The 15,742-nt window shown below is 41.8% G+C and overlaps 2 protein-coding genes across 6 annotated transcripts in view; one reads left to right on the top strand and one right to left on the bottom strand.

Annotated features, from left to right (window-relative positions):
- The window catches only part of LOC114880776 (follistatin-related protein 5-like), a 64,912-nt gene that overhangs the window by 7,603 nt on the left and 41,567 nt on the right, over positions 1–15,742 (bottom strand). For 2 of the 5 annotated variants that reach the window (XM_029197156.2, XM_029197159.2), the window contains exons 1-2: positions 4,894–5,160; positions 4,625–4,699 (exon numbers count right to left, since the gene is read on the bottom strand). In XM_029197156.2, coding sequence (XP_029052989.2) covers positions 4,625–4,699; positions 4,894–4,956 — 138 coding nt within the window. In that variant the 5' untranslated portion in view covers positions 4,957–5,160. Of the gene's footprint in view, positions 1–4,624; positions 4,700–4,893; positions 5,161–5,259; positions 5,284–15,742 lie in introns of those variants that run through there. The other 3 variants (XM_029197158.2, XM_029197157.2, XM_046290199.1) reach the window with 3 other exon arrangements.
- On the top strand, positions 9,363–15,656 carry LOC114880779. Its single transcript, XM_029197162.2, has 4 exons — positions 9,363–10,104; positions 10,622–10,911; positions 14,033–14,432; positions 14,948–15,656. Exons 1-4 carry the CDS (start codon positions 9,721–9,723, stop codon positions 15,245–15,247), a joined length of 1,374 nt encoding a protein of 457 aa, XP_029052995.1. The 5' UTR covers positions 9,363–9,720; the 3' UTR covers positions 15,248–15,656.

Below are 15,742 nucleotides of genomic sequence, written 5' to 3'. Positions count from 1 at the left end.
GATCGTAAAGTACTTCCTATATTTTCGATTTTCCCACTCTCGATGATAAAGTATCAATAGCAAGAGACAAACGCGTTAGAGAGAAATTGGTTTCAGCATCGAACCCGTTCGAATTCGTTCGATTTTTCATTCTGTGGATATAGATAGGATATAGAGTGACCGGTCACGGGGATCGTGGAAGGAAAAGAAGGAAGAGGAAACGCGAATTGGTCGGGGATCTCAAAGCGATCGGCCGCGGGTTGAGTAGAGGGGTTAATATACGAAGCTGAAATATCAGAGCGACATCGGAAAATATGAGTCGTTTTAGGATCTATTCGCTCCCCACGAGCAGGTTATTTCACCGGGAAATTTATGGGGACACCACGGCGTTCCATATCTCCATTAGTGTCGCCTAAAATTGTTCGTTCATGGAACGGGTGTTTTCAATTACTCTCGGAAATTACCGGCGAGGGAGAACAACTCTTTGAGAGGAAGTTTAAGAATTAATTTAGATAGCTGGCGAACTTGTCTTTAAGGATCGTTAAACTTCAAACACTCGTAGCGACTTTTTTCCTATTCGCCATTAAGATTCCGTCGTTTATTTTTTTTTAATTAATCCCATTTACCGAATATTTTCGTGGTACGCTTCTACTTTTCTTAAAATTAATATAAAAATCATTCGCGTCAATTTTTTATTTCTCAAGAGAGTATAAAAATACTCGATAAATTTCAAATTATTTTTTTAATAGAATGTTCATCGCGTTACGTAATTGCTGTGCATGTTCTCCAATTAAATCATATAGTCGTGGATCTCATAATTAAGGGAAAAATATTTTCATATTGCGTTGACATTTTCACATTCAATATTTTTTTATTGAATATAAAAAAGCCGATGAAATATTTGAATAACATGCCAGCTACGATGTGTCCGTAAAATACTACAGAGATCTTTATGAAATTTTTTTAAAATACCAGTATTTTTTTACCGCTCAGTTCCGAGTAAAAAAACCATAAAATAACAAAACTTTGACGCTGCAATATCAAAGATACCGATATTGTTCAAACTTTTCAAAGCTCTTTCATTCGACTTTTAGTCGGTATATTCGCCTCGTTCTCATTCGGTATCCACGGGGTCTCATTAAACCGATCAACGTGGCGTAAACAAGCAGTTCGTTTCGGAAAAATCGTGATTTCGTTCGATCCAATTATCGCCAGCGATTTCGTCCGTTCTTCCACTTGTTATATTAACCCCCGTTGTTTCCCATTATCGATTAACATTGTCGGCGAGACAACAATGCCATTCATTGCAGTACAATTACATAAATACGATATTAACACATCGACTGCGACAATGGTAATTAATATGGATACATGGATACTTTTCAGATTTGAGCTTCTAGATTGATAACTATCGTTATTATTATAATACCGACATTGTTCAATATTTTCGCATTCTTCTTTTTCAAATTTCAATTTGAAGGATATCGCCATGTTCTCTAGGGATTCCATGTATAAATCCTTAAAATTTTAGGCAAGCATCAAACTGAAACTCGAAACGTTTTGTCAAAGAAGACTCTCTTTATGGACAAACTTCAAGATAAATACAACGGGAAGTGCTCGGAGGAACATACTTAAACGCTCATTACAAGATAAGATCGCGAACAAGTTTTGTTACAGGCAACAGCGTCTCCTTTGTCGTTGAATTTAGCGCTTATATAAGTTTACTCGTTCGTGGACGACATCACCGGTGTTGTTACTTTCCACGAGATAATTAAGCCTTGTCAACGAACGTTTTGCGTGTGGTATACCTGGCACGCTGTTAGTTCTTTAGCAATAAGGATGATTAATTAATAACGTTGCACAAAGGAACGCGTGTATGCACTTACCTATACCGAGGCCCGTGCGTCGCCGACTCTCCGGAAGGATCCTTTGTATCTATAGGGAAGTGCATACAAGGTGTTCGACAACAAGTGGGCAAAATTTTAAGGGGTGAATCTAGGGATGAAAATAAGACGAAAATCAAGAATAACGAAATAGCGTTAGCGGCTTTGTTTTCCAGTAATTAACGTTTAAAGATTCAAGTAAAAAGCGCCTGAAACCTGCAATCCGTTCAGTCGTCTCAAATTTTTAAACGTTAATTACTGGAAAACAAAGCCGCAAATGCTATTTCGTTATTCTTGATTTTCGTCTTATTTTGATCCCCAGAATCATCCCTTAAAATTTTGCCTCCCTTTTCTCGAACACCCTGTATAACGCGAGGAGAGAGTTAAACAGGTAAGAGTCCATTTTTCGAGAGGGTAAATATGTACACGGTTATCGGTAATACTACTATTCGAGGGCGTAGACCTATGACCTACGCCCTTCGTACTCCAACGTCTACCCTTCGAATGACAGAACACCCAATACGCGTAATCCCATCTGTGAAGAGGTATTAGGGGAGTTGACAGTGGATCGTTAGGAGAGATAGGAAATCGGAAGAACGGAGAGGATATGGAAATTAGCCGTTTCGAGCAACGGTTCGAATTCAGTTGTCAGACGTTGTTTGCGTTTACATTTATCATGGGACGTCGCGCAATCAAAACCGCTTCAGATCGCGACGAATTATCCCCCGCATGGCGGAGGAGAATGTATAGAGGGATGAAATGCCCGGCAACGATCCAGCCACCTATCGGGACCGGCTAAATTCTGGCACGCCGACAATTATGTTCGACTACGGTGTTACACGAGGCCACCGGACAACCGGTGTTCAGCATGCTATTCCACATGGATCGGAACAAACACTTCCGGTCAACATTGACGGAATGGCCAGCACACGCACTCGAACAACGATCACCGGCATGTCGGTTGTTTCTAGGCTGATGTTATGCGTAGCTACCTGAATCCGAGTAGTAAGGTAAAATTCTGTTTTCAGATCCTAAAATTATCTCTATCGCGTTACGTCAGACTTTTAATTAACTCGAACGTTTCACGCTGGAAGAAACGATCTTCTAACCCGCAACTTTGTTTTAAAAATAGTTACTAGGTCGTGCTTTCGCACGCAACTTTATCAAACTTATTAGCTATTCTACTATCGATTAATGAAGGGTACATTTTTTCATTTTCTTCTTGATAAATTATCTCAGTTGAAATACCGAGTCAAGAAGTTAATTTACCAGGCTTTCGGTGATTTCGAATTCCCTCTTCGATTCAGAGGCAAGCCGAGATCATGGGAAAGCCCGATCCTAGGCCCATAAACTTACGGTATTAGACCCTAAGTCCTAGGGCTTAGGACCACGATTGTATTCAATCGACTCTACGTAATAGCTTTTATTTTATTTTCGTTCAATTTATATACAAAGTAGGCCAGGCTAACTTTATCCTCAAATATTGAAATGTAACAGTCAAAATCCACTCGTGGAAAACATATTCGTATGGTATCAAATATTGATACACCGTGCAACGTTTCGGTACATATTTTCTCATTTATTATAAATGACAAACTTATTACCTCGCCGAGTATATATTTTTCAAATTTCATGTCGAAGGGATGCAAATATTTGTCGAAATCGTAGCAACGTTCGTTCATTTTTTAGTCGAATAATTTTGCGTTTGCTAAACGATTTTCCTTAATTAAAGTGTTTTCGTCGATGCGACTCTAAAGCCGTGTACGCGTAACTGTGTACTTTTCATCATTCCTGCAGAATTCCAAAGTGTACCTTGATTAAAACCGACACGTATCCTCGTTTCCCTTTGCCATTTCGACTTCTGGGTCGTGTTCTAAATAACTTGAGCCAATAGAAAATGCATGCCATTTTAGCGAATCGTATTTCAGTTTGATCGATCATCACACAACAGACACCCAAGTGGGTCAACTGTGAGTTGGAAACGATTGGAAGGAACCAGTTATGTCATTTCTTGTCCGAAGAAAGCTTGTCAAGCGAATAATGTCAGGGCATAGCGGTGCATTGGTACGCGAGGGTGGCTTCGACAACGTTGGCAACGATTTTTCATTTTTCTCTTCTTTTTTTTTCATCTCCACTTCCTATTCTTTGGAGAACTTCCACGGTACTCGACTTTCCATCAGCGAAGCGATGCACGCGGATAATATGTAGTTTAAATGCAGAAATTTCTCGTAGCAGAAGCGCGAACAAAACTTTTCAACGAATAGTTAGAAAAAAAGATGGATGAAAGCAATTCGCGCCGCGATAAAAGGACGTATTTTGTTTTCCATTAATATTAGGTCACTCCTGTGAGTAACCCCGTTGCTTGTCTTGGATAGAACATGGTCAGTTTTGAATTTCTAAATGAAAATTAGGCTTTAGTAGATAATATTATCTACTTGGAAGAAACCCATTTCTTTTTTCTTCTTCATTTTGCCATTTCTTGCTTTTTCTCGTTTGAACGTCGGTAACCGGGTGCTCGATGCGGAAAAGAGGATTTCGAGGGGCGCACCAGGTTGATCTATAAATCTGTCGATGGAAATATTGCGCGTTTCTTAGGTGGGAAAGCAGGTAGACAGGTGAACGAGGAATAGAACGGTTTTACACGATCTTTCAATTTCTATCCTCTTCTCTTCTGGTCCTATCTTTCGTTTTGACAAAACCGGCGATAATTGATATATAATGAGACAGTAAAAAACGTAGGTACGAATTTCGAATAAACTCACCTTGTGACCGGCGACGAACACACAGATGGACAGCAGCAGGAGATGGAGGGTCGCAATCTGAAATTTCCGTTTCATCTGAAACAGAAACGCAATAACGTCAACAGAGAGGTCGTATTCGCGTTAGGATTAATCAATCGCTTTTGAATCACAGTTTAACCCTTTGCGAACGGGACGATTGCATCGATCGTACGCAAAGGGTTAATCCTCCACGAAGCGGGAAGAATTTTCTCCACTGGCGAACGATTAGAGTGATTAGATTGAAAAATTACTCTATAAACCTCGGTAAACGACAGTTTCCATTTTTCCCACGGATGAAGAGAACCAATCGCCATGAAAATAGCGAAACGTCTGTCGTTTCACTCTGTTGGTCGTTTAATGTTTTACGATTTAATAGTTCCGTGTTTTCAAGTAGTTTCGAGGCAACGAAAACGAGTGTGTATAGAGCGAAACGAATGGAAGTGGAGGAGTATTCGCGTCTACGTTTGCGATTTAATCTTCTCCGCCTCAGTTTTCGGGACGATAAATCATCGGGTGACTGTGCGCGATTCTCTTAATAAAATGCGACAGCGAACAAAGATTCCCTTAATTTATCGAACAAGCTTGGGCGCTGTTCGGGCAAATAAACGTTCGTTTACCGCAACGGTAGCTGCTTTTCAATTAGCCGGCGAACAAGATCCCCTCCGATTAGAATCTACGATTTTCACGACGGAATGCATTCCGGGATTTAAACGCTTCCTTCCTAACAATCTACCGTTCCGATCTTTTCCCCTACACCCTCTTCTGCTACCTAATTACTCTTACGATATTTAACTGCAACCCTTTGCCTTACGATTTCTTTCCTCCAACTGATTTGCATAACGAATGCAACCTCCATTATTCGAGGAAACATTTGCTTGGAAAATATTACATTTCCATTAATTCGATGCCTTTGAAGGTTTCTTTTGCAAAAATAAACTGACCTTTCTTTAGATATTAAATAGAAACAATCGTGGGTTACAAATGTGTTCAGATTATCCGCTGCATAATTGAAAAGCGGATTTTAACAATAGATTGTTAAGCAGCAACACCTGTTGTGATTAGTAATAACTAAACAATAGGCAATAAATGGAGAATAGGAAATAAACACACAATAGGATAATAACTAAACTGGTACCGTGAAAGTGGCATGGTATCGTAAGGTCGATACGATAATAATTTAATATTTATTGGAAAATGAAATGATCGAGAGGTGTTGACTGTGCATATGTATCAAAACAATCGATTATTTTGACAAGTTGCAGAGCAAGGAAAAGTAGGATTTCGGGGGCGGAAACTCGAGCGGAACCCGCATCGTTCACGCTATCTCCACACGCGATAAACTATTCCCACCAGCTTCTTCGTCTCCGACGTCGAGTTTCACCATCCCCCTTGCTTTTCCCACCCTCAACATCCCTTGAAAACGTCTCTTGAAAAAATATCAACCCGACCCGTGTCCCGACGTTTCTTCTTTCCCTGGTGATAATTACTAACCGTCTGCCGATTCGTCTCTCGTAGCTTTTTAACCGGTACAAAGACTTCAAATTCCTCGAGTCCCGATTGTAAGCGGTAAAAAGTAATTACATTAGCAAATTGACATGGAAAAGGGGTAATTGTACCCTGGGCAAGTTTCGAGAAATAACAACGGCGAACCGCTTAATTGGCTCGGCGAAATACGCGAACGGAATCGGGCTGCGAAGAAATTGGTCGCGTAGCCAACCTTGGAACTTTTTCAATCGGGTTTCAATTTCCTCGCGAGCGGAAAAACGGCGGCGCTCATAAAACTCGCCGGATATCAGAATGTTAAATGGACCGGGAACGGATCGGTTAAGCGATCCGAAAGCACCGATCCCTGTGAGGTTAAGAAGGTAAAGACCTTCGACATGAAGACTATTCGCCTCTTTTATCCGCGCTGCTTCCGTAACGCTCAACTAACCACTTAAAGGTTGAAACTCGATCGACGAACGCCAAAAAAAATAGCAAACTTTATGAATAATTTTTTTTTTCATTGAAAAATAAATTTAAAATTTCCTCGAGAGAAATTCGAACAACTTTAACGCGTTAACTCCGATCGATTATTCGTTATTCGTTGAAAATGGCTTCTGCTGTTTTTCCAGAAACGGTGGATAGCGCTTCTTCGTTCCTGGATCGGAAAGAAGATTTAGAGGCGAGCCAATTGTTGCCGCATAAACGTTTCACGAATATATACCGGGAAAGCGGGAACAGGGAGCAGTTTCGAGCAATAACGATACACTTTTATCAAGGCTATTTGTCTTTCGATTGAAAAGCCTTTGGATGAATCGAGAAAGGGCGGTACCTTAAGACGGTCTACGATTGCTAAACTACCGAACCAGATCTCGGCCGCTTAGCGTCGGGACGCTCGATTTACGACACGGTCCTCCGGCTACGTCCACGGATATATCTTCAGCTTCGCGAGGGATTAAACGCGCTAAATAAAGTATCGCGTATCGTCGGGAATACGGTTAAGGGAAATTCATTTTTCACCGAACGTTATACGGCGTGTACGTGAGAAAAATTTTCTATCCACTTTGAAACGATCCTCGACCTCTCTCGAACGAACCGTCGGATACGCAATCCGTCTTGGGGACACTTCAACCCGCCAAATATCCGAATAAAACCATTTCCTTCTGTTTCAAACGTTCCGTCAGCTGACATTTTCATCCGAAAATGATTTATTCGAATCTACGTTTCTAATGCCGAACCGTTTGATTGATGTTTCATTTTTTGTAGATACAAATCTAAGATAGAAATTGAATGTTATCTGAAAGGAAAATGGATTAATTTAGACTGTATCGTGTAACAGGATCCGAAATGAAATTAAACGTTCCCAGAAATACGAGCTGGCCCGAGAAAACGCGCATCCTCCGTAATCTCGTATTCGATGCATCCATAACGATTAAATGTTGAACCAGAGGGAGATGTGTGCTCCGCTGAAAATTTCTCGCTTCGACGGGGATGAAACGCGCGAAGGAGGAAAAAAAAGACGAGGCTTTCCCCACGAAAATCGCGCTCCGGCGAGCAACGAGCCTGCTTTTCGCTTCGAACGAGGGCTGTCTGATCCAAAAGCAAAACAGGCGCCGGCACTTTTAATTAATACCACCACCGTCTACCGACGTCTTCATTTTACCTTCCCGCGGCTTATATTTGCCAGCGATGCAACGGTTCACGCGAATTCCGCAGTTCTCGAATCGCCTTTACCTCTAAGACGATTAGAAACCAGCACCTTTCATAATCCTGCTACCGATTTATCGACGCGTTTTAATCAATTTTAATAGTTTCTAGATTTCTTGCAACTTCAACGTATCTCGCGGGATGCTAGATTAGTTCTTTTTTTTTTATTCTTAGAACGATTAATTGCGAAGCAACATAGCGAGTCGAGGAGCAATTTAAAAGGGTAAGAATAAAATTCATTTGACCGCGGTACTTTTGCAGACAAGGGCCCGAGTCAGGGCTGAAATAAACAGCCGTCTGCGTGTATTCAAATAACACGTAACCGCTCGTTAAGCTTCAAGGTCCGGGCTGTGTAAAAAGTTAAATTGTTTTGCCAAGTGGATCGTTAATGGTACGCTTTTATTCGCTCTTGTTATCAGCAAAACATACGTACATTCGTGTGTGATAATTGCGAGAGAAAAAAAGGGCGTCGTTAAATTTGATCAATTTTTATTAACACACCGAGCGGTGCACGGAATTTGCTTAATCAGAAAAAAATTTCGTTTATTACACTTTCGTCCGGTTTATTTTCCAGTCGCTTCTCGCTGCTTTCAGAGATAACTACCACCGGAAACATGGATCGTTTCTCTGTCGAAGCGTATCCAGGAACTTCAATTTCTACCAGGAGATTAGTGACGATGTCAAGGGCCTTAATTATCGTCCAGCGTACATCGACCAGGTCGGCTGATCGTCGTCAGCTGAGTTGAGACATGATCCGTGAACCCTTAAGCCTGCAAGGCTATGAAATGATTGTTCTCATGGGAAAATTCACTTTTCTCTCTTGATGTCGAAGGAAACCTTCTTTTCTTGAGAGCCTTTGTTGCACCCCCTTGCATTCGGTCTTGGGTGCTTTTCGCCGGTTGAATCATTGCAACCTAAGTACGTCCTCGCGTAGACTCTACGGTAGATCACTGAATTTTAATTAATAAGGCTGAAATTCCAAGTGCACGCTGCTCGATCATCGACGACAAGCCATCGCACTTGCAATTACCGTGATTGAAACGCTGATCGAGGGGACGAGCAACAGGGTGCGAGGAGCATACGAATATATCGATACAGTTTGATGAACACGGAAATACTTTTAGGTGACAGCTGTTGCTCGAGATTCGCTCATTAACCGCAAGCACTAGCGTTATAATTTTCTTTCCACGAAATTTCTCTGTTCAACGGTTCGCGAACACCCCATGGTGCACCGACTCCATTAATCGTCGAAGATGGGTCAAGCATCGGAATTTTCATTCCTCCATGAGCTGAAAATAATTCTGGAGCGTAGATTGCAGTGAGGCAGCCTATGGGGCGCAATGTTGCGATCGTTGCAGTTGCAATTACTCCTAGGGAAAATTTAATTACAGAAATTGCCGACGCTTGTTTCTTTCGATATAGGTAGATTGCGATGTTCGATAAATGGCAGAAAACGATTTATGGTCCAATAAAAAATTCAATTTTTTCATTTAGAAGGTTTTAAAAGTTTCATAACTACTGAACCAGACTGTAGGGGTAGGGCAAGGATGTTCGAACGACCAACCGGCAAGGGGACCCGATTCAAAAATCATTTTGGGCGTGTCCGTTTCGAGCTTTGTCCTTTTCGTCCAGATGTTTCGTATGGCCCGTTGTTGACCTTTGTTACCATCCTCGGCCAATAGTGACGGCGCGTGTAAATGCAAGGAGTGGTGGCAAAGAGTGTAAATACTTTGTCTGGCCATCTTTTGCCGGGCGAACAGTAGTGAAGTACGCGTTTCCGTTAAACGAAGCTGCAGCGAGGACAAAGGGCGACTTAGAAGCGAAACAGAGTGAGATAAAGGCCGGTGTAACGAAGATTGAATTGACGAAAGTGAACGCAATCAAAAGAGATGTCGGCGTTAAGTATCTTGTTTAGTTGTATCATCTTGTGCGTTGCCTTTCAAGGCACATTTTCTATACCGAAAAAAATTGCTGTTCCAACGCATACGACCAACAAAACCGAGCATGCCCATAAAACATCCAGCCATAGAGCTCACCATCCATTGCATTTACATCGGGGCAAATATCGCACTCGCAATATGATGGTGCACGGCACGGTGTGCGTGTGCAATCTTCCCATTCAAGGGACGCCTCCTCGCGATGATTACAAGTACACGTCTGGAATCGGTTCGCATAAATTCCACACCAGAGCAGAGTCGTGGAACAAGGCGCGAAAAATTTGCAACGAGGAAGGCGGGCATTTGGCAATTATCAATTCCTACGCGGAGCAACGGGTAAGTTAGATCTGTGTCAATTTTTCTTAACCCTTTCGCTACTAAGGATCGCTATGCTCACTAGTACTTGAGTGACTTTTATGCACCGGGGGTGAGTAAAAATTTGAGTCGATTAATTGGCCATTAGGAGGGTGGAAAAAATTTGCCATTTTGCCAGAGGGGATTTGGGACCCGATTAAATTCGCTTACTACAAGAGGTCCATTGCAATAAAAATTTAAGCGATTCATCGACCTGCGCCTATTTCGAGGGTTAATTCGAATGGCTCGTAATAGGTCTGTTTCGCAATTCAATTTCAATCGTATTATCCGTGAGAGAGGACAGGTTTTATTTCGCGATCGCGCGTCGGACTTGAATTAACCGTGTCACCGGGAATTTGTATTCCAGCTCTTTGATCCATCGAAGGCACACCATTAGCGCTCGCGAAATGGCGCCGGTTGAAAGAGCGATTTATGGTGGTCCCGATTAGAAGCAGCCCGATAGCGTCACTTACGTTCCTCCTTCTCTTTTTTTTTTCAGGTATTAATGCAACTGTTTAATCAATCGAGCCCAGTAATCGGTGGCGGCTACGTCGACGAAGCCTTTCTGGGTATACACGATCTTTATACGGAGGGCGATTGGGTCACGATACTCGGCGACCCGCTCGCGAAAACAGGCTTCGACGTATGGAGCGATAAGTGGGGTGGACAGCCGGATAACGCAGGTGGAGTGCAACATTGTGGAGCGATGTTAATGGATGGAACTATGGACGATATCAAATGTGACGTACCATACGGCTTCTTCTGTGAAATACCTGAGACATTGCCTTTGTAATCATTTATTTAGTCAACCCTTGGCAATGATAATCGCAAAGTTTTATTGTAATCCGAAGAAAATATCAAGAAATATTGGAATCTCTATGTTAGTGCATACGATCCTTTAATCTTTTCTCTTGCATCTCGTGCACGTCTGTGCATTTTTGCTTATTACTCCGAAGATTGTAAAGAAAAATTGAAAGTGAGTATTTCTTCCGCGACACCATGCAAGATACGTAATGATTACGAATCGTTATGCCTGATTTTCTTTTCCTGGGTCTGAGCGTCGCTTCATTTCTCGTTCGACTTTAAAACAGTAAAGACATCCTTCTGAATTAAACTTTGAAAATAGATAAAAGAGTATAATTATTTATCCGATTTCCAACAATATCTCTGTCGACGCGTATCCAGGAACGGACGGAGACTTCAATTTCTACCGACAGATTAGTGACGTTTTTAACGGCCTTAACCCCTTACCCTCTAATATCGTATCACACTCGTGAGGCAATGTGCAGTTCTAACGTGTTAAATTTCAACTAAACTTGAATACTGACAATGAGATTAATCCTAATTTAAATTAAAAAAAAGAGTAATCCTAATTACAATATTGTAACGTCCTAGAATAGGTATGTCACTGCATCAACTCGACGTATAGGGAGAGCGGTTCTCTCAGAAGGCGACTCGTATTTAGTAATAGGGATTATAAATAGGTTCGTGTGATACGCGGTTAAGGAGTGAAATCCAACGATAAGTACCTTTTATAATAGATTTATTAAAGATTGACAAGATTACTTAGCTAACAAGATATTAATTAGTCTCTTTTACAATGATTCAGCCCTAATGTGAAATATAAAAGAAAATAATGGTATTAATATTACAGTGAGTCCGAGCTAGATGAAAATATAAAGAAATTATAATGAATTCGCCTTAAACGAAAATATAATAGAAAATGTAGCTATTAGTAGAAATTAGTATGTATTAGTACGCATATTAGACTATAGGTACAGCCAACACTCTGAATAATGACCAACTACGCTAAGTATCGGAAATTATCAACGACAGCAACTTGTACTGTTCCCTCAGATATGAACAGACCACTCTACAGGTCGCAATCGGTATCTGGGCAAGCCAGAGCTAAGTGTAGTATAGGCCGTATTTCAAGGAGCCCCGCTCCTCGCTAGCTCTTTATGCTGGATAGCTGACTCTAAACCCACATGTGGTGAACACGTTGCGCACAACGAATAGGGAGTCTGTAGATCCTTAGAAACTGACAATTGTCGCTGTAAGGAATTTAATTTAGCACGGGTTACTCCGTTGCTATATCCCTACCTAAGTGGTTCAGCGCTGAGCAACCGTAGCCGTTCCTCTATTGCTAGAGTGGTAGCTGTACTCGACCGAAATCGAAGTCGAACTGAGCATGGTCGAAACCAGACTGATTTTCTCCGCGTGGCACGCCTGTATTTATAGTCAGATTTTGCTGACCAAACGCCTTTTTTCTATATAGGATTTTTGTCTATGGGAATTCCCGGTATGTGACTCCCGAGCACCGCTACTTCTTAGTTTTCACACGGTATCCATACTGTTAACGTGAGATACCCTACTCTAAATGCGAGCGGGCACGCCATCTTGTAAGTCTATAAACGTTTACTATAATACAACAATTATCGACTTAATTTAATATAACGATTGATTCTTAAATTAGGGTATCGCTGGGACGTTACAATATGCTCAGTCAAGAATCGTTGAATGCTATGTATGCATGACATTATCTTTTTCTTTGTTTGTTTGAAAATTGAAGTAATAAGTAGTTAGCTTTGACTGACTGAAATATCGACGAAACTATAGGCGAAGGGGTTAATTATCAGGTAGATTGACCGTTGTCAGCTAGGTTGAGGCCAGCATTTTCGGACATATGATCTTTGAACCCTTAGGCTTGCAAGGCTAACCCACTTTTCTCTCTTGGTATCGAAAAACACCTGCTTTTCTTGACGACCTTTGTTCCACCCCGTCACATTAGGTCTTGGGTGCTTGTTGGCGCTCGAATCATTAGAACCCACGGTCCTCGCTTCGGCTGTACGGTAGATCACTAAATTTTAATTAATAAGCCTAAAATTTCTACTGCAGCCTGCTCGTATCAAATCAAATGATCATCCACGTGAACGACGTACCACGGCTATTAGACTTGCAATTTAAATTGTATTAATTTCTGATAAGACATCGTACTCGCAATCACCGTAATTGAAACGGCGATCGAGGGATCGAGCAACAGGGGGCAGAGAACAGACGAATGTATCGATACTGTCTGATCAACAACACACGAATAGAAACATTTTCATATGACAGCTGTTGCTCGAGTTTCGCTCATTAACCGGAAGCACCGGTCTTAGAATTTTCTCTCCGCGAAATTCTTCTGTTTCACGGTTCGCGAACACCCCCTTTAATCGTCGAAGATGGGTCAAGCATCGGTCGATCATGCAATCTCTTTAATTGTGTGCGAATCGATGACAAGTAGAAGCATCCCGGAATTTTCATGCCTCCATGAGCTGAAAATAATTCTGGAGCGTAGATTGTAGGCAACAGCCTGTAGGGCCGCTACGGGGCGCAGTGTTGTAATCGTTGCAGTTGAAATTACTCTCAGGGAAAATTTTATTACAGAAATTGCCGACGCTTGTTTCTTCCGACATAGGTAGATTGCGATATTCGATAAATGGCAGAAAACGGTTTATGGTCTATTAAAAAATTCAATTTTTCCATTTAGAAGTTTTTAAAAGATTGATAACCACTGATCCAGACTGTAGAGGTAGGGCAAGGCTGTTCGAACGACCAACCGGCAAGGGGATCCGATTAAGAAATCAGTTTGGGCGTCTCCGTTTCGAGCCTTCTCCTTTCTGTCTGGATGTTTCGTATGGCCCGCTGTTGTCCTTCGTCACCGTCCTCGGCCAATTGTGACGGCTCGTGTAAATGCAGGAGTGGTGGCAAAGAGTGTAAATACTTTGTCTGGCCATCTTTTGCCGGACGAAAAGTAGTGAACTACGCGTTTCCGTTGAACGAAGCTGTAGCGAGGACAAAGGGTGACTTAAAAGCGAAACAGAGTGAGATAAAGGCTGGTGTAACGAAGATTGAATTGATGAAAGTGAATGCAATCAAAAGAGATGTCGCGGTCAAGTATTTTGGTCAATTGTATCATCTTGTGCGTTGCCTTTCGAGGCACATCTTCTGAGCTGAAGAAAATTGCTGTTCTAAAGATCAACAAAACCGAAAATATTCTGATCGGTGATACTTCCTGCCCTTGTGGTGGACATCCATTGAAATCATTTTGGGAGGATTTGCCCAATAGCAATGTGGTTATACACGGCACGCGGTGCGTGTGCAATCTTGGCAGACGCGTAGAGCCTCTTCGCGAAGATTACTCGTACAGGACTGGACTCGGTGTGCATAAATTGCACACCAGAGCAGAGACGTGGAACACGGCGCGAAAAATTTGCATCGAAGAAGGCGGGTATTTGGCAGTAATCAATTCCGCCCGGGAGGCACTGGTAAGTTAGATCTGTGTCAATTTTTCTTAACCCTTTCGCTACTAAAGATCGCTATGCTCATTAGACCTTGAGTGATTTCTATGCACCGAGGATGACTAGAAATTTGAGTCGATTAATTGGCCATTAGGAGGGTGGAAAAAATTCCCATTTCTGCCAGAGGGGATTTGGGACCCGATCAAATTCGTTTAGAACGAGAGATCCATTGCAATAAAAATTTCGGCGATTCATCGGCGTGCGCCTATTTCGATGGTTAATTCGAATGGCTCGTAATAAGTTCGTTTTGCAATTCAATTTCAATTGCATTAACCGTGAGAGAGGACAGGTTTTATTTCGCGATCGCGCATCGGACTTGAATTAACCGTGTCACCAGCAATTTGTATTCCAGCTCTTTGATCCATCGAAGGCACACCATTAGCAGTCGCGAAATGGCGCCGGTTGAAAGAGCAATTTATGGTGGTCCCGATTAAATGTAGCCCGATAGCGTCACTTACGTTCCTCCATCTCTTTTTTTTCAGATAATGGCATGGCTGTTTAATGTATACAAGCCGTTTAAGGGTGCCTACCGTAAGGACAAAGCCTTTGTGGGTATACACGATATTTTTAAGGAGGGTGATTGGACCTCGATACTCGGCGACCCGCTGTCGGAAACTGGCTTCTCCGGATGGAGCAATTTGAGGGGTGGACAGCCGAACAACGGAGGTGGAGGTAAAGTGGAAAATTGTGGAGCGCTTGTGTGGGATGCCACTCTAGACGATGTAAACTGCAACACACCATATGCGTTCTTCTGTGAAATACCTGAGATAACGCCTTTGTAATCATTTATTTAATCAACCCTTGGCAATGATAATTTTAAAGGGATGATTGATCCTCGGTGGACGAAGATGTTTTGATTTTTACCTGGAACGTTGATGAGGCTCTCGCAAAGTTGTATTGTAATTTGAAGAAAATGTCAAGAAATTTTGGAACCTCTATGTCAGTGCATACGATCCTTTAATCTTTCCGCTTGCATCTGGTGCACGTTTGTGCATTTTTACTTATTACTCCGAAGGTTGTACAGAAAAATTGAAAGAGAGTTTTTCTTCCGCGAAACCATGCAAGATGCGTAATGTTTATGAATCGTTATGCCTGATTTTCTTTCCGTGGGTTCGAGCATTGCTTCACTTCTCCTTTGAGTTTAAAATGGTAAAGACAATCTTCTGAATTAAACTTTTAAAATAGGTAAAAGAGTATAATTATTTATCCGATTTCCAACAATATCTCTGTCGACGCGTAACCAGGAACGAACGGAGACTTCAATTTCTACCCAAAGG

This window comes from Osmia bicornis, chromosome 2, assembly GCF_907164935.1.
Source record: "Osmia bicornis bicornis chromosome 2, iOsmBic2.1, whole genome shotgun sequence".
Taxonomy (NCBI): domain Eukaryota; kingdom Metazoa; phylum Arthropoda; class Insecta; order Hymenoptera; family Megachilidae; genus Osmia; species Osmia bicornis.
This window is presented reverse-complemented; position numbering and strand designations above follow the sequence as displayed.

Bases quoted from the DNA above. Each gene is read 5' to 3' on its own strand.
- LOC114880779 (XM_029197162.2), top strand. From the start codon at position 9,721: ATGTCGGCGTTAAGTATCTTGTTTAGTTGTATCATCTTGTGCGTTGCC. The intron at 10,105-10,621 runs GTAAGTTAGATC...TTTTTTTTTCAG, and splicing joins ATTCCTACGCGGAGCAACGG to GTATTAATGCAACTGTTTAA. The intron at 10,912-14,032 runs GTAATCATTTAT...TTGATGAAAGTG, and splicing joins ATACCTGAGACATTGCCTTT to AATGCAATCAAAAGAGATGT.